Source organism: Nothoprocta perdicaria, unplaced genomic scaffold, assembly GCF_003342845.1.
Source record: "Nothoprocta perdicaria isolate Ctin4 unplaced genomic scaffold, notPer1 scaffold_63, whole genome shotgun sequence".
Taxonomy (NCBI): domain Eukaryota; kingdom Metazoa; phylum Chordata; class Aves; order Tinamiformes; family Tinamidae; genus Nothoprocta; species Nothoprocta perdicaria.
In genome coordinates, this window is record NW_020455899.1 from 2,013,629 (window position 1) to 2,039,153 (window position 25,525).

At 39.2% G+C, this 25,525-nt stretch overlaps 1 protein-coding gene across 4 annotated transcripts in view; it reads right to left on the reverse strand.

Annotated features, from left to right (window-relative positions):
- FSD1L (fibronectin type III and SPRY domain containing 1 like) overlaps positions 1 to 20,237 on the reverse strand; it is a 31,879-nt gene extending 11,642 nt beyond the window's left edge. For all 4 annotated transcript variants that reach the window (XM_026049937.1, XM_026049936.1, XM_026049935.1 and 1 more), the window contains exons 1-8: positions 20,184 to 20,237; positions 16,558 to 16,653; positions 15,425 to 15,556; positions 9,205 to 9,306; positions 6,289 to 6,311; positions 3,828 to 3,949; positions 1,958 to 2,167; positions 1,545 to 1,643 (exon numbers count right to left, since the gene is read on the reverse strand). In XM_026049937.1, coding sequence (XP_025905722.1) covers positions 1,545 to 1,643; positions 1,958 to 2,167; positions 3,828 to 3,949; positions 6,289 to 6,311; positions 9,205 to 9,306; positions 15,425 to 15,556; positions 16,558 to 16,653; positions 20,184 to 20,198 — 799 coding nt within the window. In that variant the 5' untranslated portion in view covers positions 20,199 to 20,237. The remainder of the gene's footprint in view (positions 1 to 1,544; positions 1,644 to 1,957; positions 2,168 to 3,827; positions 3,950 to 6,288; positions 6,312 to 9,204; positions 9,307 to 15,424; positions 15,557 to 16,557; positions 16,654 to 20,183) is intronic.
- Positions 20,238 to 25,525: the final 5,288 nt, after the last annotated feature.

Below are 25,525 nucleotides of genomic sequence, written 5' to 3' on the forward strand. Positions count from 1 at the left end.
AAACTTGTAGCACAGCACTATGCAGCTTCATAAAATTTCAGTTTTAGTCTGATACTTAAAAATCAAGGTAAAGAACCTCTCAAAGGCCAACTATTTATCTTCAGCCTGTAGCCTATTAAATACAACCCTTAAACCAGTGCTTTCTTCTATTTGCAGCCTATTCATAATTGTATGAATCTAGCAATAAAACCATTKCCATGCTCTACAGCCCTAATTCCCTTAAGTGTTTATGACTAATAATGATTTTTACACATGAAGAATATGAAATTGACAAGATAGTCCATGCATGGACACTGACCTAACTGGATAACAGGCTGCAGGTATTAAAACACTAGAGCATGCATGCAGCTAGCACTTTATATTTACATGCAGCCAAATCCATAATCTATTGCATTAAAACTAAGCTCAGTCAATTAAAGACTTTTACAGACAATTTTATAAAGTGTCATAATACCAAATTTTACAGGTTGCTGCTGAAAAAAATATTGTGTAAATTTGGAGTTCAACAACAAGCAAGTCTGAAAAAAGTAATTAAGTACATGGGCCAAGTACATATTTTTACAAGCCAGTTTTTAAAGAAGGTGAACAGGATCCAGTATCAAAGTGCACACATACTGAAGTTAACATGGGCGGCATAACCACACAGATTATCCAAATTATTATTGTTTCTAACATTGAAAAATGAATGAAATGAATAGAAAGATCAAATTCTGTACATCACATACCACTGCCTGTTTCTTAAGAATATTAAACATGAACTCGTGCAGATTTCATACAGCTTTGTTTCTAATAAAGCAGCATTTACTAGAAACAGAATTCAAGTTTTAATTCTCATGCTTTGCAGTCACCATGCCCTTTTATCTTGTCACAATGAAAGCATGAGGAATATCAGCTCCATCACTGTAATAGTTAAGAAGCTTTTACAAAACATCAGCTCTGCTTCAAGAGCAGCAAGCATCACAGTATTTTTCATCTAGCCTATTTGCAACTGGATATCAGAAGTCACTACTCTCGGATTGACTGATTTAACACAATGGCTTTATAATCAGAACAATGTGAGGCTGTTTATCTTTTAGATGSTGATCGTGACCAGAATTTATAGCTCACGTTAAAAAATGCTTCTCAGCACCTTCTATTTACAGAAGGCTTTTACCTGTCACATGGTAAGTACCAATCACAGCCAGCTACGCCAACTGTTTAAATGCTATAAGCATCCAACTGGCACTCAGTCACAAAGTTAATCTCCTCTTGCTATATTCTCAACATGATCTAGTGTTAGATAATCTCACATGCACAGTCCAAAATGATGTCCATAAGGCTCTCTTGGAAAAAATTACATCACTGCCTCTTTTTTAGTATCTGAATGCTAAAAGAACCTAACATTTATAGAGCTTTATAACAATASCTTTCCTAATCCTTTAGGAAAATGGTTGTCCAATCACTGTTGAAATACAGTCGTTAATATACAATCTCATAGCTGAAAACAGGCCTAAATTTATGCACAAGGTTTGGTACACCTCAGTTCATAGCCTTTTAGATTTTACCTTTGGTCTCCAGAGTCACGGGTTCAGAGTATTCCCCTGCCACAGCTTTGTTGCAAGCTTGTACTCTAAAGTTCATATACTTTGTATCAAATTTCAGACCTAAAAAAGTGCATGTTTAGAAACTTGAGATTAATCATGGRCAATCACAATAAGATTGAAGTCTACTACATATAGCTGTCTTATGTAAATCTGCATAAAGCAAACATAAATCAGCATAAACTTAATTAACCAGATGTTTCCTTACATAAAAACCTCAAACACAAAACATGTGGCAGAGCCTTTTATTAAATGAGGCACTGAAGACATGAAACAATGAAAGCTTTTTTAAGTGTATGAAACGAGCTTTTTCTTTTTACAAAGCTTCCAACTGTAAACAGTTGGAATTTAGCTTTGACATACAAAAAGATCTTTACCTGATAACGTGTACTCCGAAGCCTTAATGTAGTCTATTAGCTCCCAACACTGTTCATCTTTTACTCGAGGAAGACCATCAAAGTTAGTTTTCCTGTACTCCAGTATAAAGTGATCAATTCTGTTGTCTTCTTCAGGCATTCTCCATGCTACTGTTACACAGTTATCAGCAACCAGACATGCCGCAAGATCTATCTCCGGAGCTTTAGGGACTGCAGCAAAGAAAATAGACTGAATATTAATTGGCTCTCCCTGGATTAGAGTTAGAAGTTGTCTTCAGCTCAATCACACAATCCTTTTAGGGGATATATTCCATTAGCAAAATCTGATAAAGGACTGAGCATGTCACTTTCACTTAACACACAACTAACAAAAAAGGAGAAGGAAATATGTATTAGCACTAGAGTTAACTTTCATACCACATTTTCCTATACTTGTACTTTCTTATCAAGTTGGATTGGTTTTGTGCTGCAGTGTTCAAGTCCTAATTACAAACCTTTTGTATCTTATCAAATTTCAAAATCACCCAATCATAACGTAAGAATATCAATAACCCTTCTGAAACAAGAAACATTAAGGACAAATGTTTCTGAACATATATGTATRTACTTGCACATATGAACATATGTGCAAACACATGTGATCCTGAGCCTTTCCCTCATCCACCAGAAGGGAGATCAAGTTGCTGAGGCAGGATCTGTTTTTCATGAACCCTTTTTGGCTGGGCTTGATCCCCTGGTTGTCACACACATGCTGTGGGGTTGCCCTCATGATGATCTGCTCCACAACTTTYCCTGATACCAAGGTCAGGCTGACAAGCCTGTAATTCCCCAGATCTTTCATTTGACCCTTCTTGTAGATGGGCATCACATTGGCAGTCTCCCATCATCTGGGACCTCCCCTGTCAACAAGGGCCACTGATAGATGATGGAGAGAGGCTTGGCAAGCAATTCTGCCAGTTCCCTCAGAACCATGGGTGGATTCCATCTAACCTCACAAACTTGTGGGTGTTCAAACGGAGTAGAAGGCTGTTGACTGTTTCCACTCAGATTATAGGGGGTTATTCTGCTCTCCATAGCTATCTTCCAGCACAGRGCCAAGTAACTTGAGCATAACTGATAGATGTTAAAGACTTGGGAAAAAAACTTAATAGTTCAGAGCTATATTTAAAGGAATCAAGTTTAATATCAGGCAGTTGATTTTGTGTTTGCAAATGAAAAGTCCAGATTTTTTTGAAATAACTTTCTAATGATTTACTAGACTTTTTAAGCTTTTAATAAGTGAAACGGATGTTTAACAAGGGACATWCTAAAGAATATCCTCATCTAGATAACAGATTTTGTTCATGCTTACTGTCACATCTTAACACATACTCATATTCGTGTAAAAGAGGTGCACTGATCAGCTTATTTAGCGTGTTCCTTTATCTGCAAAACACCRAACTGTGATTGCCATCCAGAGGCCAAGAATAGAATGAGAATTTTTGCCCGGACATACTGCTAGCTGATGACTAGGAATAACACTGGTAATTAATTAGACCAGTTACCACGTACTGTATCTGCATTACAGAAGGTAAGCGAGTAGMAGTGTAAGCGGACACTGCCAAGTCTTTAACAGATTTGGAACGATTAACATCCCTGCCAAGACTATTCTTGCCAAGCTATTCTTGGTAAGAGTCAAGGGCAAAGTGGTTTAAATCTGAATGAAGAGACATATATACTGGAATATTACGTTTATTTCCATTAAACTGGTAACAAACAGTCTTGTGTTTTAGGCCTTTTTAACTAAGTAGTTTTCTCACTGGGAAGTAGGAGTGGTTGCCCCTTGAATAATTTGCTGTATAGTTATTAAATATTTTGCATACAACTTTACCTGGCAAAAACTTCAGAGCCTGCAACATCCGTCTTTCCAGGGAGAAGTCCACCGTTAGATGAGTCATACTATCACTGACCTTTGGTTTCAAGGAAATACGGAATGCTGAAGCCATTGTAACTCTAAAGTCAAGAAAAYAGCATTAGCAAAATGAAGTTTGGATTAAGTACCGCAGTAACTTTCAAAGACAGGAATTAGATGACTGTATCGTTAACTTCAAACTGTTAACTAGAACACTGCTCTCCAATCAAAGACTATCATATTTTTACAATTAATTGGAGTTTAGCAAATATTCCAAATCATGAAGTTTTGTTCATGTGACTGCTTTGCTAAAAAAATATGATGTGATTTCCCAGTGGTTCTATCTTACTAGGACAAAGATACTAGAAAGGAATGCAGAAAAACTTTCAGTCCTGTCTTTTCAACTTCCCAGATTTTTGTCCCTCCCGCCGAGTGAAACAAAGCAAAGAACTAACATTATGCACAAAATCACAAAGCACGAAGAACTAGAGTACTGAAGAACTACATACTCTAAAATTTTAGAGCAAAATCTTTAGATTCAAAATATACAGAGCTTTCTACTTGACAAGATCCAAGTGGGAAGAGTTTAAGTGTTTAAGTATTACTCAGAGAGCACTTAAAATATTGGTTAAAAGGGTGAATATTTTGATTTCACATCCACATTTTGCCTTATTTGGCATGCTGGGTTGTAGACACATTCTACAGTACACGCAAATACTAAATTAGTCTTAGAAGAGGCACTGGAACATGGTAGAGTTAATGACTCCCATTTTAACTTTTGAAATGCTACTTAGGGGGGTGTGCGTGCGTTTGTATATGTAAGATGACTTCTAAAACAGCATCCCTATTGTGTATGGACTGATCAAACCAAAAGGAAGCAAGTCTCTTATGTAATTTGTCTCTTAAGACACCAAGCCGTGCTGCACATCAGCAAAATTAAGAGAGTACACAGGTCCTCTCTCCCTGCTTTAAAAAGACAGTTGGAAAGCAATACACACACAATAAAGTCATTTGCAAAAAAAAAAAAAAAAAAAAAAAAAAAAAAAAAACACTTCACACCTACATATACGTGACATATTTGGAACATCTAATGCTCATCACTTCCTGTAAGTCACAAAAAATCCCTCAGTTTCACTGACTAGCTTCACTAGTAAGTATGAGCAATTGTGTGTTAGCTACAACTATATTAAAGAATGATGGAAAAGACCAAAATTTCAGGCAGAGACAAGGTGAATGGAATATGGCAGCTGGATAGCAAGAATACGAGCATGCTAAGAATGATAAACATTTTGGGAAACAGGATACATTTATGAAATTGAAAAGATGACAGAATTAAAACAGGATGATTTCCTCAAGATAAAGTTGACTTTCTGAAACCCAGTACAGCCCGTCTATCCAACTGTACTGTTCATCTGGACTGCTAAAGCTAAAATGTCTCCAAGTGAGAGTAATTCTTTGATTAACAGAAACAGAACATTTAGAAGTATAGTTTCTAACCTCTGCTTAGGTCCAGTGAATCTACACAGTGCCAGCCACAACTAATTCAACAGCATTAAACTACAGAAGATTACAACAAACTGACAGGAGTAAGACTATACTTGTTCCTAGTCAAAATGTCAGAAAAGTAACTATCACTACTGGTATGATTTACTGAGGACTAGTTCTCTACCTATGAAAAAGCAAAGATTAATTTCTTGGGCAGTTATAAATTTTGCAATAAACTTTTTTTTWAAAAAAAACAGATGGATTAACTGTAAATTTGCTGTAAATGAAAGTAAATTTATTTAGTCAGTGACTACCAAATGCTGAAAACACTTCATGGGCTGCCTCAAACAACTACACAGCACATGTATGTTTTGTGAGTTGAACGGCTGGAGTCTGAGAGCATTATTAATGTTTTTCCAAGTGAGGAAAGATGGCCTTACAATTTATTGTGAAGTACTACAAGTTTAGCTTTCTGGGCAATACTTTGAAGGAAGAAAGAAAAACAACCGGAGACAGTGATTTCAACATCATTCCTAGTGATGTCACAAGAAAAAGCTACAAGACGTCACATTTAAAAGGAACAAGCCCATCTTAAGTATTAAAAAAAGACCAAGGTTTCATCATAATTTAAAGGGATACAGTCAACTTGAAATATTATTCCATTTCGGTTGTCAGGTTTCCTTAGAAAACTTTATATTTTGCTCTTTCAGACCTGTAATTTAACTTTTTTTTTTTTAGTAAGTTATGAAAGTCCCAAAGTCAGCAAAGAAAAAAGCTGAAAGTTAAAAGGATCGAAGTTTTCYCTCTTCTTTCATAAGTTTTAATGTCAGACAGTATTTAAGAAGGAGTAAAGAATCAGAATGAATTTAAATTGACTGTGTCACTTTAAAAATAAATGCAGTTTCAAGAACAAGATTAATCCAGAGAGACAAAAAGGGTAGACTTTGTACTGTACCTATCTTTGATCTGTCTGGCAGCCTTGATGCACATCAGGAGAAGAGAGAGAAGGTAGTTAGTGTTTTCATGCAAGACTCAGGGACAGTAACATGCAAGACTGAATATACTCAAAACTGTGCTGCTCTGATTTGAAGATCACAACATATTTAACATTTGTATCAAAACAAATTTTCCCCATAGAGCATGTTAATGGTATTAGTTAGAACAGTSGGTCACCTGCTAACAAATCTGAAGAGCCACACCAAACCAATTCCAAATTACTCTACTTTCTAAGCATTACTTGTAACCTGTTTTCATGTTTCCTTTGAAAGTTACAATGCTAAGCAGATAATGCTTCCTATGGAAAGAGGTCTTTCCATTTGCCTATATATATATATTCATAAAAAAATGCCACTCCATTGAACTATTCTGTCTTCAAAGAAAGAAAAAGCCAAAATATTTTAAAATTAAAAAAAMCATAAATAAATCCCTTTTAAAGTACTCCAAAATATTTTATTTGCTACAAAGCACATTTGAGGGAAAAATCACAATTGCCTCTGCTCTGAAATCGATTATACACTCTCAATGCAGAAAAAAAAAGATTAGGAAAAAAGCTTAGCTTAAGAGTTAGCAGTGTCTTAATATAAAACAAACCTACCATAGGAGAATCTGTTAGTAGTTTCTATATGATGGCTGTAAAATGTAGCCATCACTTCAGAAAGTGAAAACTCCTCTTACAAACAAAAGCCTTCATAATTTCTACATCTTGTGGAGTATTTTGTGCCCAGAACTGCAAAGCAGACCTGATTTAACCTCTTTGAACTTCCCGTTTCCAAGGCCACTTYAGGCCATTGTTTTCAAGGCCTATTTTAGTTTGACAGCTAAGGAGCTGTCCTTAGCTGTCAAACTACATCCTGTCTAGCCACTACACTCTCTCTTGTGCTGGAATTCATGTTCTTTCAACTTCAAGATGAGCTAATTATGCCATCCAAAAGTCTAAGAAAAGAGACAAAGAAAAGAATGTTTAGTCTTATGCTGATTTCTCTTGTACTGAACTACTGCAGAAGCTAATTAAAATTGGGGATGGAGTTTCCCTAGCAGCAATAATTGGTATTTTTATTAGTTTAAAGTTAGCTGCAGCTAGCCAACAGCCAAGGCTGTATTTTCCTAAAATGCAAAATACAACCAAAACACATTTCYAAGCACAAGTTAGTGTAATGCAAGTTTCAAGTCCTGGAGTTAACAGAATTGATTTTTATTATCTTAAGTCTGAAATTCTATATGTTAAAAAAGTATTAGAAGAATTCAARAATAACCTTCCTTAGATATTTGATTGAAAAAGATAATTGGAGGACCTAAAAAGGAACAACTTACAATGAATTCAGAGCAACATGCTGTACAGTGCTTAAGAGCTAATTCAGTCATTATACAACACTAGRATAAGCCAAAAAATATAACTTAAACTTAAGTGCTAAGAAAAACACTTAGTTTAGAAATTGTCATTCTTCAAATACATGAATCAAAGTTGGATTTCAAGAAGCAAGCAAGAGAGCAGACCAACTTTTATCCAAAAAGTATAATTCACACACTAAGACAGCTTTCTTGCATTATTTTGAAATAATTTGTGTCTTTGACCTAGTTAAAATGCAGAAAGGCAAAAGTAATTAGGTCTTGGATTGGTGTGGCTGAATCTGCTACTAATAAAAATTTCATTATAGCAAGCTACACTAAACAGGAACTAACTGTACTGACGGAAAGTACCTCCAGACCTATTTTATTAGTTTGTAAGTACTCCTTCCAAAAAGGCACATTTTCTCTCTGATTTACAAGTCTGTTGCTGCATCATATGTACTATTTGTACGAGGCCCTGAACAGCGTCTAATTTTCATATTGCACATATGGATAGCTAGCTTTGGGGGAATATAGAAAAACTGCAATGAGTTTGGTTTCAGAAGATTTTTCAGAACAAGACAGAGTTCAAGGTTATAAATTAAAGATCCACACCTTGAATAAAGTTCTGTAAAACAAACACATCTTGTCATTTATGGATGGCTACAAACATTTGGCAAGTATCACGTAACAGTTTAGGGCAACTGACAGGCCACTTGCCAAAGCTCTGCAGGCTAGTGATCATTTACATTCTAAGTTTTGGTTCTGTACTACACAGACTTATTTCACCTTTACTTCTGGGTTACCTAACATCAACACAGATTTACTAAGCACTGATTGTTAGCTGCCCAGGAGAAGGAACTACTTTCCCTCTTCCCTACATACATATGTAATATACTACACATATATCATCTACCATGAAGGGCAAAGTAAGTATAATCTCACAGCTCTGCACAAAGTCTCAAATTGTTCTGTGTACCTGTGTTTAAGTAAACTGAAGACTGAAACAGGCTAGCATAGCAATCTACTTAAATTGTGGCTGAGTATAAACTCTGCAGCTTGTAACTGTTTTCCCACTGCAGGTGCTATACAGTACCTATCTCAGGTTTAATTCTACAATAGGCAAAAATTGGAAATTATCTACTTCAGAAATTTCCAAACTGATCTCACACTTCTGACGGAATTATTAAGCCTGTAAGGTAGTACTCATGGATGTTACTGCAATCTCCTAGTGGTAACTGAACTACAAAAAAAGACTGAGCTTCAGTTCAGTCATGCACTTTGTGGATACTCGGTCACATTTAACCTTGACAATGGTTTAAAGTTCCCTGAAGAGCAGAGCTACTTAGACCAGTTTGACAAAAGCTGCTTTAAAACTGGTAAGACTGTAACTCTTAGATCCAGCAGACACTTAACTATATTCTTACATGCATCACCATCCTTCTTCTTGATAAATACATACTGCCAGGCTCTGAAGTGCAAAGGCTAGTAAAACTGAAACAAGCATCAGTGCCTGCCTTATGCACATCAGTTTAATATTTTCTACCTTTGAGAATTCGACAGGGTCCTTTATGTCCAGTGACTGTGCAGCAAGTTCTAGTAGTTCTTCAGAACTCTCCAGCGCACTACTACACTGGCTAAGTTGATTCTGAAGCAAAAAACAAAAAAATAAAAAATAAAAAAATGATGTATTTGCCTTGAACGGTGGTTTGTAAGCTAGCAAGGTAGGACTACAAGGCTTTGCTATGCCTTTGAAACACTTAGCTAAACAAAGCTATTACAATTGATACACACTATGTTAACTAGAACATTCTTGTGTCTCAATTAGCACAAATATATATGCAATGCATCCTATAAAAATACAGGAAAGAAATAGTTGAGTAGATGAAATTCATGCAACTAATTTATAAAGTCAGATTTCATTCATAAACCTAAATCTTCTTTAAAAAAAAGATTTCAGAAGTAACTGCCGCTTATGCCTGAATGCATCTACATTTATATGTATTCACAGAACTGCATTACATTATTTAACCAATAACGTTTAATGTAACAATAATCTTGATAAATGATAGCAATTAAACTGTCATATAACAACCCCAAAAAGAGACATGCCAGTATAATGGACGGGGGGCATTGGGGAGGGGCAACAAAGGAAGAACAGTAGAAGACATTTTTTCAATCAAGACTACCCAAAATAATCATTAAGCTATCACTTTTGGTAAACAAATCTGTCCAGTGTTTCAACGTAATTTCTAGTACGGCATACTATTCATACATCTCCAAAATATATAGTGTAGCATCCCAAACACACATCCAACAAGCTGTTAATTCAARCTATAGTCCTACCAGTAGCTTTTGTATTGCCATTTGATCTATGGCTATTTTTCTAACCAAGTGATACTTGTATATGTTAGTCTTTGAACAAATGACCATGGTAAAATTATTTTTCTTTGAAAAAAGCTTTTAGAAAAAAATGCCTTGAACTAATCACCGTCTCAGGAGCAAATTCTATCAGCTTCAAGTACAAACTACCCTCAAGCACATCAGAACTATAACTAGTTTGACAAGACATTACATGTACCTCCTCTTAATGCCTGAGGATAAAACAGCAGCAAAGAAACAGTTCAAAACCTGTAGGTTTATGCACAGTTTGTAGAAGACTTTTGGGGCATGTGATTAATGCAAGTTGTCATTCGTTTATCACAGCTGCTGTCCTCTCTGGAGGATATTCAAGATTGACCCAAGTCAGATACAACATCATTCTGCCAAAATGTTCCAAGCAAACACCTCAAAGAAACAAATCCAAGAGGCACCTCCCTTTTTTCAGAAATGATAATSGTAAGTAGATGTTTATATTAGCATCTCACTAATATATAGGATTTTGGGAAGAACATAAGCATTTAGTGTCATTAAATTAGGTGGCACTAAATAAGTACTTCCATTTATAGGAACTGAGTATTTGGAGAGAGTTATAACATTAAAGAATTATACAGCCCCTATTTTTCAAGCTCTCTCTCTGCAGCTAAAGAAGAATCTAGCTTCAACACAAGCATTTTAAAGGGATACTAAACTAAGGAAACCCTCTCCTTTCAAACAGATCTAAAATGAGGGTTTAGATAAAACCAAACCAAATAAAACAGTTATCTATTGGTCTGGTSTGATTGAGTCACTGTTATGAAAAGCACTCTTTGCATAGATCCTTCAGTGCCTCAATTCCAAAAGAAGTTTGCTCTGTCATCAAGAGAATGTCCCTTGGGGATGCAGTTAGATACCAGATTCCACTGAAAGACAAGTAGGGCTCTTAACGACTGCATCAGTCATCTGTAACATTCCACTTGCCTTCATCTTCTTCTGATTTTAAAAAAGAGCTTAGTTGTTTGGCTGAGCTATCCCACAGACAACAGGCAGCAATTCATCCTGCAGTACTAAACATATAAGCTTTCACAATCTGATTCAATCACACTTGAGTTATGCTAAACAGATCAATTCAGCTAACAAATACAGTCAAGCCAAACAGCCATATGAGCATCAAAATGGTTTCCGGTAAAACTTGTAAAGATGAGTATTAGCTTTTCTTGACTACGATTTACAATAATTAATTCAACTCACAGCTCAATTTTCTCTGAGAGTTGTTCAGTGAGAGGTATTAATTTCTGAAGACTTTTAGTTTCGTGTGTCTCCATGGACCTGGGTAAGCCTCTGCTTTAAGCTTCAATCAGTCCAGTCATACTCTGGAAAGAATTTCCAACAGCRAAACATCTAGACTCTCATTCAACACCTAAACCTTTCTTCTAGACTTCTAAGGATTCTTGCTCAACTTCTGAAGTAAACCCTTTAGCTTGTTCTCTTATAAGAAGTAGTTTACCACTCCGGAAGAGTTCCCTTTAACTGCAGCTGACAATGCTTCTTTTTATACYGGAAAGTATTCCTCAAACTGTAGGTACTCTGGAAATCTATTCTCTTGTCTACATGTGTACACACATCTGGTACAGAACTATTTCAGGCTGCAGGCATTTAACAGAAGGTCCCAACAGCTCTAAGCTGTTAGTGTTTTGCACCACAGTTTCGGGGAGGAATACGCCAAATACTGAAATTAGTAAGTCAATATACAACTGGTGTGACAGAAATGCTCCTTTCTCAGCTCAGCCTTATTTTTCACATACTGCCCTATTCAGGTGTTAACCACCAGTGACATTATCTGATCCTCATGGGTCTCTGTCTGATTTCTTCCGCCACTCAGACATTAACCAGCAATAASAGCCCTGATGGCTGCACCCTGATGGGGAGATAAGGCTAATGATGCACACACCAGCCAAAAGTTCTCTGAAATGAAAGGAGCACTACAAGTCAATCATCTTATCCCATAAATATGGGGAAAGCCCAGGAGCCCCTTGAGCTCTCCTTGCACGGCAGCGGGCTGCATGTCAGGATCTTCCCTTTAGCAGGGACACCTCTCAAGGAGGCTCCTCAGAGTGAGGAGATGCTTTCCACAACGGATTTGTGGTAAGAGACTACGGCACGCTCGCTCTCTGAGATTGTAAACACTACTGATGTAACYGGGCACAAAATCCCTTAGTCATAAACCACTGACCAGGTGTGGGACTAGGATTGGATCCAGCTGCACTCACACTCCTCTCGGAAGGAGCTTGGAAAGCAAAAGGGGTCTAATCTGACCCTCGTGACTCAATGGGAGGGTGTCCTTGATAATTCTGTGTGTATCCTGAATCACCATGCAGTAAATAATAAGCGACTTTACCATAAAATTTTGTGAAACCATTGTCTCTATCAATAAAACCTATTATTATTTTTCACATGAATGAAGTGCATTGTGACACTCACCCCCTACCACCACTATTTTTTCCATGACAACTGGTGCATTCCCCCATAAAAATTGCAAAACTCAATATGAACTCAAAATTGTCAACATGTAACTATAAGAGACTAGTATTACTAAAGACCAGCAAGACTTGCTGTACTGCCAGATATACTAGCAGAAACAATCCATCACTACCTGATATAAGGAACAAGCAATGATCATCTTATAATAACTTTAGTTGGAGACAAAGCAGAACAATAGAAAGGTTAGAAAGGTTAGCAGAATTAATTTGTATTTCACATTGACAGCCACAAGATTTGTCTAAATCAGCCCAGGTAGAAGAAAGTCCAGGATTAAAAACTTGCAATGAAATAAACACTGTCACTTACAAGAGAAAACAAAGCAAAAACAACAACCACACACACACACCACCAAAACACCAACAGTGGTTGTTCCAAGATTTAGGGGAGGGATTTATCCTGCTCAGTACACTACAGACCAGACTGTTTGCTAATTGAGAAATTCCGGAAGAATCTAAAACGTATACAGAATTGAGACAGAGAAAGTACAAGAAAATGAAAAGTAGAAAAATGAAACTGAACATAAACTAGAAGAAAAAAATGGTAGTCGAACAGTTGTGCAAACTGGTAGTTAAACAAAAAACATTAGAGATACCTCAGTACGGATATATTAAATTATAACTAATGAAGATCTTCAACAGTGACATGTTCCACAGAATACAGAGGTGTTTTTTTTTTTAATTTCATGGTTGCAATACAAATTTTGTGTCAACCTTAACAYGACATGACCACAGCATTCTCCTCTTACAAGATGGGATGCCATAAGTTSAAAAATTTAGTTTTGCTCCAACACCTTTTTTTGCGTTAACCGTCCAAGAATTAATAAATATTCAGATATTATACAAAAGGCATTATTTTGTTTTAAACACCTTTTTTTAATTAAAGACATACTGAAAGGAATCTTAGCACTCAAYTGTATAAAGATAACGATACTTTCGATGATTTGGAGACACAGCCAAAAATTTAAATTAAAATAAACTGATATTAAGAATGATTAGATTTTCTAGAAGATGAAGTTAACAAGAAAACTAATACTAAAAATCACACCAAGAGATGAAATATGTAAGATGAACTGCATATTGCAAAACTGGAGACTGCTAAAGGTAGCTGCATAGAATTAAAAATAATCTACATACATCTCAATAAGGGTACTTTTAACATATGTATTTAATATGACTGTCTTATGTTAGTGCATGTTGAACTATCCAAACGCATGGCATAGTTTTTCTGGTATAAGGTACTAGGACTAAAAAATTGCCCGAGTCTTATAGTTTACGTCATGAACTAATGAAGAGTCTGAGGGACAAAAGGCATGAAAGAAGCATGCTCATATCACCTATATTTTAAACAAGAATACGGGCAGTTATCCAGAGATGAGGCAGCTTATGGTATTTTTTCTGACTAACTATAACAACCTGTAATTGGTAAAGCTGTTTGATTTTTTTTATTAAGCTAAATACTTTTGTGCTCCAGGAGCTTCCTCTACACTTCATCCTGTTTTACAGATAACAAACACAGTCCTGTTCTATAGATGAAAAATTACAGCAGGAACAACTGTTCTAAAGGAGACCATTTGTGAACAGAATTTGAGAAGTGACAAGTCTTAATCTACAAGTGTACACACTTTACACACTTCAGGCACAGAGCACATCCTATGTGTCAGTCTGTTGGTTCTATAAAGAAACACTGTATAGTACAGCTAGAAGAGAGCTGGAAAACAYGAAATAAACTTAACTACTTAACTAACGAAGTAGGAGTTTGTGCAACTTCCTTCACAGGAATTCTCGCAAAGGCTTGCATGCAATACTCAGAACACTCTAGTATTTCAGTATAAAACTACAAAACAAACAAACCTTAAATCTGTTTTAATATTCACCCAGAAGTTCTGGAAAGTTTTACACAGATAACCTTTAAGTATGGTAATAAAAAATCTTCAAAGGGTACCTTGTTTTACAAAGCAGTTCCTAAAACTTCTTTAATCAAATAACAGGAAAACTAAGGGAACATGAAGTTTTCAAGAAAACCTTCACTGCTTTGTGTAAGTGAAAAGAATCACATGTAACTTGATTTCCTACACTCCACTCTAAGATGAATACAAGCAGTACCATGAAAAGAAAATAAGCTACAGAGATGGCCTCTGTTTGAAAGATGTAAATTTTCCTAGGGCTCCATGCAAGAACTCTAGTTTTTCTGAAAACTAAAGTTAACTTGTTACAACTTACGGGGGCGGGGGGACAACTACGACCTTGCTCCTGTTTCCCACAGCCATATTTTTTTTCTCTTAAACTTACTGCAAAAAGTTGTCCTATATTAACCAGTGGAATGGCACAAAAATGAAGTTCACACAAGTTTAGTAGCAGATGGCAGTGTAACATTTTTCCCAAGAATGCAGCATCTTCCAGAGTGTGTATATAAGTCTCCATATGCTAAGTGGAAGATGATCAGTTCTGTTAATAGGATGCTGGCCTTGTGTTCATCATACTCAATTTCACTCCTGCCTTCAAGACCAAGCCTTAGCAAATTACATAAATATGTAAGTTCATCTGCTGTCCTGCTCTGAAYTGCAGAAAAAAAAATCCAGTCCAGGTGCTATTTTAGCATCATGGTAGTAAACTCAAGGTTTGCCCCTATGCAGCATTCTCCATCTGTAAATAATGGATAAAACTATTTTCTTTCTGCATATTGTTAATAGAAGCAAGKATTATGAATTACCCTAACAAAAAGGACCACATAAATACTTAAAATACACATTTCCACAGTCATATTTCTTGCAAAAACAACCAAAATAGTCACCTTCAGTTAAGATTTAAATAAGCAGCTTAAAAATGTTTTTATTTGGCTGCAAAAGTTTCCTTTAGCTATGCATTTACCTGTAGAGCTTGAATTTTACGAGCCTCTTCTTGTTGAATAGTGTTCGTCATAGTTCCTTTCATCTCATCCAGTATGGAATACAGACCATCAAATTCTTCATCCAACTCAGAGATAACATTAGAAGAGTTTTCCTAAGAGAAATGAAATTGTTGCAATCAATATTAAAATACAATAGGTCTTTTTGACAGAAAATTATGCTGTCCGCCTAAACACGCCTTACCATGACTATGTACTTTATCTTCTCATTACGCCTCAGTTTATCAGAGGAAAGAAAATACTGAGAATTACTGGCACCTCCTAACTTGACTTGGCAATAGGACACTTCAACTGAAATCTATGCAAGACCGACAGTGAAACATAGACGCACATGAGCAATTATTTGGCAGCTTTAATACCACAAGGCCTTGGTATTAAATTCATTAGTAATGAATTTCCCTTTCATTACTAGATCCTTGTAAAGAGGTAATCCACTTCCATGAAAAGGGCTTAATTCAACACTCCATTTGTATAATCTAGACTCAAGAAATCATCTGAAATGTATGTGGAATGAGTTTCATTCCAATGGTAAGTTGGCTTACCATTAACAAGACAGCAAATCCTGTTGTCTTTGCTCATCAATAGGGAACCTTGCTCACTGATAGCGAAAGAAAGAACATATAGACCTTGTTCTGGAGCAGAACGAACAGTTCCAACAATCAGATATAACTAACATACACTCAACAATCTGCACATGATTAAAAAAAAGAAAATATCAAAGAATTCTCATTAGTTCCGTTCTCATCAGAATAGTCCTCTTTTTCTATGTACCAAAATAGAATGGTACTTTTAAAAAAATAGACTACTTTCAACTGAGAGGAATTTGTGGCCTTGCCTACCAAAGAAATTAGTATCATATCTTTTCAACACAAAAAAAAACCCAAAAAATAATAAACCATATTCCATCACATTGGAGACAGGCTTCAAAAATAAGATTTTTTTCTAGCTGATTCCAAAATGATGATTTTTAAACTCAATTAATACAACCCACCTCTTGTAAACTAAGCAAAACTTCCCAGTTTTCAGTTTCATGATGTTTACCTCCCCTCCCAGATGTAACCTTGAGATTTAAACATATACATGTTTATGTATGTACCTGAACATTTTTTATTGTATGGTTCAGCATGTCTATGAAGTTGTGAATTTCATCATTTTTGTTTGCTAAAGTAGAGACAATCCTTTGCAGCGTCTCCTAGAATTACAAAGACAAAAAGTTACAAAAGAAACATGGCTATTTTAACCATTATCATTTCAGCATACATGGAAGGTATCACAGATTTTTTCTTACAGCAGTAGGAGAACTCCATCACACACATTCAAGTTATAATTTGTTCTTGCAAGAAAAAAGAATATAAAAGGCCCCAAAAGCATTCTAAAGCTCAAGTCAAACTAAAATTTTTGTTAGTTTAAAAGAAATCATTTAATACTAAGTAGCATTTGTTTATTAAAGAGCAAGAAAGAGCCTTTACTTTCACAGGTGTAGATGTAGGCATCTACAACTGCTCTTAATACCACCTCAGGGAATTTAACCACTAATCTTAAACTATGCCTCAACTTGTTTTCTTTAGCCGCTTCATCAGCRGTCTTTAAATAAACCTCTTATGATGTATTTATCAGTTCTTTGATTCCCTTGTCTGTTTCCAAACTGTTAACATTTTAGCTCACATATGAGACAACAGGAAAGTGAAGTTTTACTGCTTTTACAAGCATGCACTGTGAAACAACAGCACTATGAAAAGAAACAGTGCTATTGCTTGTGACAACTGAAACTAAGACTCATTAGGAGGGCAAACAAGTGGTATCTTTCTGAAACAGTGGGGCTTAATTTGGAAGGCTTAATTAGAATCCATTCAATGTTTAGTTAATATTTTACAAGTTTAAAATAGCATTTCATTCACTAGTGTATCGTGGACAAAAGTTATGGTCTAACCAGCTGCTTCTGCATTCACAACTGACCAGAAGTAATTGTTTTTGCATGTCAGAAAGCTTGCAGTTAAGCCTTAGATCCTATAAACATAACTGTCAATTTAGATGAAGAAGAAAAGTCTCAATCCTCTTTCAACTRGGATTTTAGGGCTTACTCAGTTCTACCATGTGGAAAAAATTAGTGTTGTACACAGCTATAAAACTGAAAAGGATTATTCAGTAGTAAGGAAGACTAAAGGAAAAGGTCTGCATTTGAAGATTATTCAGACAGTCTCCAAACAAACAGTCTAAAATATGGCAGAAATTAGAAACAACTGTCAAACAAGTTTCTGAAAAATATCTGATGTCAAATTCAACAAKTAGTCAAAGATCAGTAAAGGCTTTAAGCAACCTATCAATACCTCCAAAGAAGAATTCCACCTTCAAGTCTGATCCAACTTTACAATAAACATACCTCATCTATAAACAGGTGAAAAAAGGCCTAAAAATCTACCAACACTAACAACACAGAGCATATTAACTACTAAACCACATGAGACTACGATAGAAAGCCAGCTTTTAAGAACCACTAATGTAATATACAGATTCTTTTCCAAATATTACCAATATATACGATAAGTTCAGGCCACTGCATTGTTCCACATTTCTTATAAACGGAATTTCTGAAAATTCATTGCAATTATGTACGATGACAGGCACACTAGGAAAGTTATATATCTATAGAGCAATTAAGCCTTACACAATAAATTACATAATGTGACAATGACTAGAGAATCATGTTTAGTAAAAAACATTGGTATTTATCTCCCTAAGGATATTTAAATTCWCTTTGCATTGATGAATGTATTACTTGGTTAAACACTAACAAGAATTCTATTATAAATAACTCTGGCAATACTCTTCGGCTAGTATATCTATTGACCTCCGAGGTGTTCAAGAAAGTTCTAAAAATCAGTTTTAAATTCATTTTCAAAATATTATGGTAAGTTTATCACACAGCAGTTGAAGTCTAAGCTATTTCCTCCTAATACTCAGCACAGTAATGCTCTTCAGTTTTCAGTAYCTATTATTCTCAGAATCTAGAACTTTTTTCAAATAAAAAAAAAAAATACATAGCATTTGTAAGGCAGCAGGGCTGATTTGCAAGGGTTGAAGAAGCTGAAAGGACAAAGCCCAGCAGCATGTGGTGGCACAGCAGTCTTGACAAGAACATAAAGGAAAACAGCCCCTCCCTGAGTAACCAACAATTAACATTATATTGCCCTATAGCATCTGTTGAAGCAGCTGGGCATCTCGATTGTTAAAGAGTAAACTTCAATAAATTAAACTATTACATCATTTTTGTTTGTTAAGAAGCAACTTAAACTCTTCAATCTTATGACTGCATGCAGATCTGAATTTCTAAGGCAAACAAGTAATTAGACCACATTAGTTTTTATACAAGCGGACCATATTTACAAAGTGGTATCCTTAGTCTCTAAGTCTTCTGTATTTCCTTCCCATATTGAAAATGACAGAATTTGAAAAATTACTTATGAGAAAATACAGGTGACCATGCTCCAAGGGCATCCCTAGCTTCCATGCTCTTATTCATGACATATTATTGGCCAAAAACTTATCTGAGACCTCCCCAGTTTTAACATTAACAAGTGATGAGAGTACCAAGTTCAATCACAGAGCTACAGCATTTTAGCAAAGTCATGATCAGCAGCAAACCAGCAGCAGAATCACTGTTAATTATATGATTAGTAATGATTTCCTACTGTATTCAGAACCTCCAAGTAGCACTGGAATTCAGTTATGTGCAATCATATCACTGAGAAATATCCGTGCAGAGTACCCACGTGACAGCTGCAGCCATCCCGTTCATGCCAACCAGCCACAGGCTGCTTCAAGTTCACATAGCTTCTACTAGAGAAGCACTCCCAGGAAAGTTCACAGCTCACCTTCTAAACATAGAAGACGATGAAGTGCCAGTAACAAATGCTAAACTAAGCAACTAACTTCTCTGATCAATACATTTCAAGACATTAGCAATGCCATTTATCCAGACTGCTCACAAAACTATTTCAAAGCACAGAAAAGCATTGACTTCAAGGAGACAGCAATCAATGTAGCTTTGGATCGCTAGCTAAAAAAAAAGGCACAATGAGTCAGACTTTTTTGCAAAAGCTTTATCTTAAAAAAAAAAAAAAAAGAAAAAAGGAAAAAAGAAATCTCTTTACCAAATGCAGCCCTGCTACTGATTTCCCTAACGGAGTCGACAGCAAGTGAGGGAAGGAGGAAATTACATGAAAAGAAAAGGTAAAAAACAAACAAACAAAAAACCTTCCATTAATTAGTTCTCTTCAGCTCAGTTCTGCATGAATAGGAAACAGGCCTATGTATATTCTGTAATTACTTATGACAGGAATACAGAGTGTGAAAGAGCTCTATGTCTGGGCTGTACTTTATTAAGCAACTGTAAGCACGAAGCGAGCATCCCCCAAAGCGACAGGACTTCTCAAGACTCAGTATTCATCCAGGTGGCTCTCCAACCTCTCCGCATCTCCCCGTCACGGTCGCCCTCCTCGTATTGCAATAACCAGTCGGCCGGTGGCACCCTCGCTTCCTCAACCGTTGTCCCCTTTCCCCAGCTGCGAACACCGGCCCCTGCAGGGAGCTTCTCCGGGGGCCACTGCGGGCAGCGGCTGCTCAACTGCCGCGGTGGAGGGAGGGAGGGAGGCAGCGGCCGCGGGGAAGCCGCTCTCGCCGCGGCTTCCTGCCCGCCCGCCCTGTGCCGCGGCCGGCACTCACCTTCTGCTCCTCCATGGCGAGCGCAGGCGAGGCAGGTTGGGCTGAAGGGAGAGCGGCGCCCCGTGCGCCCCGGCCGTTCAAGCAGCCAACGGTCACCAACCGTCACCAACCGTCACCAACCGCCACCCGCGAGACCGCCCCTTTCCCCAGCCCCGCGGCGGCGCATGCGCCCGGAAACGCGCCCCCCCGCCTACTGCCCTTTGCGCATGCGCCGCCCACCCTCCCTCACCAGCGCACACGCACCTCAGCCTCGCCATCCAATAGGAGAGAGCGGGGAGAGGGAGAACTCCTTCTGGGCATGCGCGGCGAGTGGTGCGCGCCGCTGGCAGGGGGCGGGGCCCAGAGGGGAGGGGCGGGACCCAAAGGGGAGGGGCGGTGCGGGGCGGGGGCCCTGGGAGCGTCCCTGGGTAGAGGGGACCCTTCGGGGCGCGGGGGGGGGAGAGGCGCTGCGTTCTTACCGCGAGTTCGAGTCCCCCTCCCGGACGGGATCACCTCACTCAGTTGGATCACCGTGATTCATGTCACCTAGTGGCACACATTTTGTTGTCCCAAATGGGACCCAGGGGTGTGCACTGCCTTTGCACATATTCTGCATTGCAAGGTTGCAAGGCTGCCTCCATAGCTCAGAATATCTCTAGCAGAGCTCGCTGACTGACGCAGCTGGGCTTAAAATGGCTCTTGTTAAGGAAAGCGAAAGCTGAGGGCGGAGGCATTGCACAAAACACTGACCATTGAAGTATCTGCGGACAATTTCGTGCCCACGGCAGTCTGCAAAGCTGGGGGCTGTTCTGTCACTGTCGTGTGTCCTGGAGAGCCCCAGGCACGAGGCCTCTGCGGACGCAGGAGCTCCCCGGCCGTGCTGTTGTTTGTGGAGCCAGTGGTCCTGCGAGGAAGCTCCGCTCTGCGTCAGCACTCGCTAATCCCATTAGGAAAAGAAAAAACAAGCCAGCTTCTCAGTGCTCGGAAGGAGCAGCGGGCCCCTGATGATGACATTTTGCAGAGATGCTGGCACAAAACACCCGCCAGGGTGGAAATGAAGCTCTGGTCTTTCAGTGACGGCCTGAAGACTTGAGCGTTGCCTCCCTGGACTGGGAGCGAAGCAACAGGAGCCACTGGGAACTGCCCCTCTCTAGGGCCACCTCTGGAGTCCTGTGGGCAGCGCTGGGCTCAACAGCACGAGAGGGACATGGAGCGACCGGGCAGAGCCCTGCGTAGGSCTGTGAACACGATGAGGGGCTGGAGTGCCGCTCCCGCGAGGAGAGGCTGAGGGAGCGGGGGCTGCTCCGCCTGCTGAAGAGAGGCCCGGAGGGCATCGCACCAGYGGGTGTCCTGAGGGAGGTGGCAGCAGGATGGGGCCAGGCTCTGCTTGGGGGCRGCCAGGGGCAGGACAAGAGCCATAGACTGAAAGACGGGACAGTCCGCCCAAATACGAGGACAACCTCTTGGCTGCGAGGGTGCCCGAGCCCTGGCACAGGCTGCCCAGGGAGGTTGTGGAGTCTCCTYCTCTGGAGATCTTCCCAACGCACCTGGATGCCGCCCTGTGCCCGGTGCTCTGGGTGTCCCTGCTGGAGCAGGGGTTGGACTAGATGAGCTCTAGGGGTCCCTTCCAGCCTCAACCCTCGTGGTTCTGCACTGGAGCATGTCCTCTGCTCTGAGCACCATTTGCATGGGATGGCAGGACATCCCCTCCGGCAGCCAGGAGGCAGACCGTGGTAAAGGCGAGACAGGGAAAAGCCTAAGAGGAAATAACTGGAACTGGAAGGTGGCGTGACTTGCCCTCCACGTTGTAAAACTCCCATTTTCTCAGATCTATCTGGACGTGCCCTGGGCGTCCCCTGCCCTGGGCTGGGCTGCACCTGGAACATTTACTGCATGTTCCAGGCACTTAATCCAGTATTTCCTCTTTTTTTTTTTTCCTTTTTTTCTCCTTTGTTCCAACAATACCCACCACCTATGCTGGCAGTTACCATCACTGCATATGCAAAAATCATTCTTGTGGTGGTAAGCTGGTCATCATACTCATGAGCATAAATAAAACACACACATAAATGAAAGTGCTTCTGTCCTGAAGTAGTAATTCTGTTCTGAAGTAATAATTTCCAGGTTAATGTTTGCCCCAGTTTTACAGGCGCTCCTCCCTCTTCATAACCTATAGCTCCAAAAGCATATATAGAAATTCAAAGAAACTGCCTTCGCTTTGTGAATGTGTTTTTCTTCATCTGCACGTCCCAGACCATATTTTGCTTTATACACCTGCAAGGAAGATAAAGTGAAATGAAATAAAATATAAAACAAAACAAAACAGAATAAAACRAAAGTAATACAATAATTACTGAATTACTGCTGGTACCAGGATGTACTTGCTACCTGCGATCCRCCTGCTGCATCCTGCAGAGTGGCAGCCTCTGCCTCGTGCGCCCTCTGATTTTGCCAGCCCTGAATGAAAGAAAGCAAATGCACCCRAGTTTCGGAAATTCCTCTTAATTATTTGGGGCTGTTTGGGGGAATAGGGCCAATCCCTGCTGCTGTCCGTGCTCTGCAACTGCTGGGCTGGCGTCCAGGGGAGCGGCAGGACTGAGCGACACTGCTCTGTGCCCTACAACCCGGCCGGATATAGACATCCTCCTGCTTCACAGCAGCAAACCCCTTCGAAGCTGCGTCATCTTCTTCACGATGGTTCTTTTAAAAACAGGACTTTTTTTTTTTAATGCTACCCATACTCCAGACCAGCATGTTAACACAACATGTTATCGCATAACGTTACATAACCTACATGTTTTCACATAACCTTATGTTATGTGATGTGGTATGTACTTCAGGGACCTCCATGAAGTGCAGGTGGGACGTTATCAATCCTATGCTCTCCACAATGGGAGATTTTAAGAAGAGGAAAGGCTGATGAGAAGAAACTTTTTGAATTATTAGAATTTTGTTTACTAGAAGCATTTTAGACTGTATTTTACAAACTAGGGCAATGGGGACACAAAACCTCTGCATCTCTAGCAATTTTCTCACCAAAAAAAATCCACAGTGATCCCTAGAACCTGTGCTGGTGAATTTCAAGTTGAATTAAATGATATGACGAGTCTTTAAAGGGTGTATATTAATGATTTTTTTCATTTAAATTTGCCTAAAGTGGTATTCTTTTAGGATATTGCAGAATGACTTACATTAAAGGAAACAAGTTAAATATTTTAATATTCCAGTTTCAGTAAACTAATTTATTGTTTTCTAGTCCACTGAGTTACTCCTCTGCAAAGCGGACAATCCTTATGAGGACAGTTAGACCAGCCTTAACTCATGGTCCCTGCTGCAGGGTTGACAAGATGCAGTGACCTCTGCAAAGACCACAGGAGCATGAGAGGGACCTGGATCTTCAGCAGCCCTTTGGAGCCCCAGCCATGCACAAAAGCCATGTTAGCTTAGATGTCCTACAAAACAGATGGTTCCTAATCTAAAGTGCAAGGAGAAACTCGGCTAGAGGGGATAGAGACTATCCTGTAAGCTAAGGCTCTTAGCACAATTCGGGCCAAAAAGAGAGGAGGATTCTAAGGAAATAAGCTGCAGTGAAAAGCTGTTGCAGGCAGAAATGCTGCGACTCCATAAAACAAGAACAGAGCAGTTTCTCGTAATCAGGTAATAATCCAGAGAGAGGTTGAATCTCATCAGTCTCCGTGGGAGGCAGCAAATTAGAAACATCCACTTAGCACGTTTGAAATAACGCAGCTTTTACAGCAGAGACTGTAAAACCAAGGTAGGACTTCGACCAGGAGCAGCTTCCTCATGGTGTTGAACCTACTGCTCCCATCATTCACTTTAATGTCTGAAATGCAGAGCAAGGATTAGCTTGGTCAACCTGGCGCCTGTCTGGTGCTGTTAACACCCCGAAACCCGCAGTAAGACACTCTAGTCTTTCAGATCCAAGTGTAAAATGTGCTTTTCTTCTGCTGCTGCTGCTGTTTCTCTGGAGGAATAGCTGGACTGCAGCATTACTGCTCATCCACAGCGCCAGGTACATCTGCACATGGAGAGAGGAGGAGGCAGCAAGAAAAGAGCTGCTGAAGTGGCACTGGATGAGCGGTCAAGATGTTGTCCTCCTCCTCCAGCACTAACTGGTGGCCAAAGCCTAAGAGCTACTGCAGTGATTGTGCTAAACATAATCACAATTTTATCAAGATTTGGCAGGAAACACAACTGGTGGCATTTCTGTCTCCCACACCAGTGTCTTCTGAACTTTTATTATTAGAAGCAAGTGCCAGCTGCAGTAAATGAGCCGAATTGAGTATTTTTTGATTACAATGCCCTCCTAAAATGTGCTTCAGAAGCAGCACAAGGCCCACCCCTCTCCTGACGCTTTGATTCCTATGTGGACAGAGGGAAAAACAGGCTTTCCTGCTGTTCTTTTTCAGCTTTGAGTCAGTGAGTCACTGAACTGGATGAAGCACAAAAAGGTTTTATGTGCAAAGGGCCAGGCCTGTCAAAACCGCTTTATTGTTTCACCAGGCTCTGCAGGAACAGAATTAAAATGTACACACAAACAGTGCTTTGGGTTGAGAACTGTTCGTTAGATGCGTATCTTAGCACAATAGGGCTGCGGTTTTTTATTAGTTTTCTTAATAGCCCTTCTGTTAAAAAGGGAGGGGAATAAAAATCTGTTCTGAGATGAGATCACCTGATTTTCCTCCCTTGGAACATAAGTTAAAATCTACTGCATTGCTATTTTTTTGCACAGGGAAGCATTGTTGGTTTGGAAACTAGAATGAAAACAGGGAAAAACCGGGAGCCAAGTTGCTCCACTTGACTAGCTTGACTTGCAACCACTTGGTGATGGCCTCACGTCTGTGCAAAGAGGTGTCAGATGTTTTGAGCCCTTTCTACACTGTTCTCATTTAAAGCACTGCAGGTGAGTGGGAAGTCTGAATTATGAGGAGGGAGGAAAAGAGCTTAAAGTGACTGTGGGCAGAAACGGTGATGTACCCTAATAAAAACCACCATGGCCACTTGGCACCCAGTAAATCAATAACCTTGCACCAGGACAAGATCCTTTTCATTCCAGCTGTCACTTGATAGGCTCCCTCTCAATATGTTAAGTTCATATCCAGGACACATCCCATGTCTATGCCAGTTCCCTCTGCCTTGCCACCTGCAGCCTGGAGTTCAATTTCTGAATATTTCTGCAGAGGGAAAGGAAGAAAAAGAAGAAACGTGTCTCTGAGCATTCCCTTGAGCCACCTCAGCATCTGGGTTTGCAGCTTTTACTTCCCTCCTGTGTAGAAACACCATCTCTCTGCTAGCCAGCTCTCGTCCTCCTCTGAAGTAACTTTCCAGTTCAAATGTTGGCA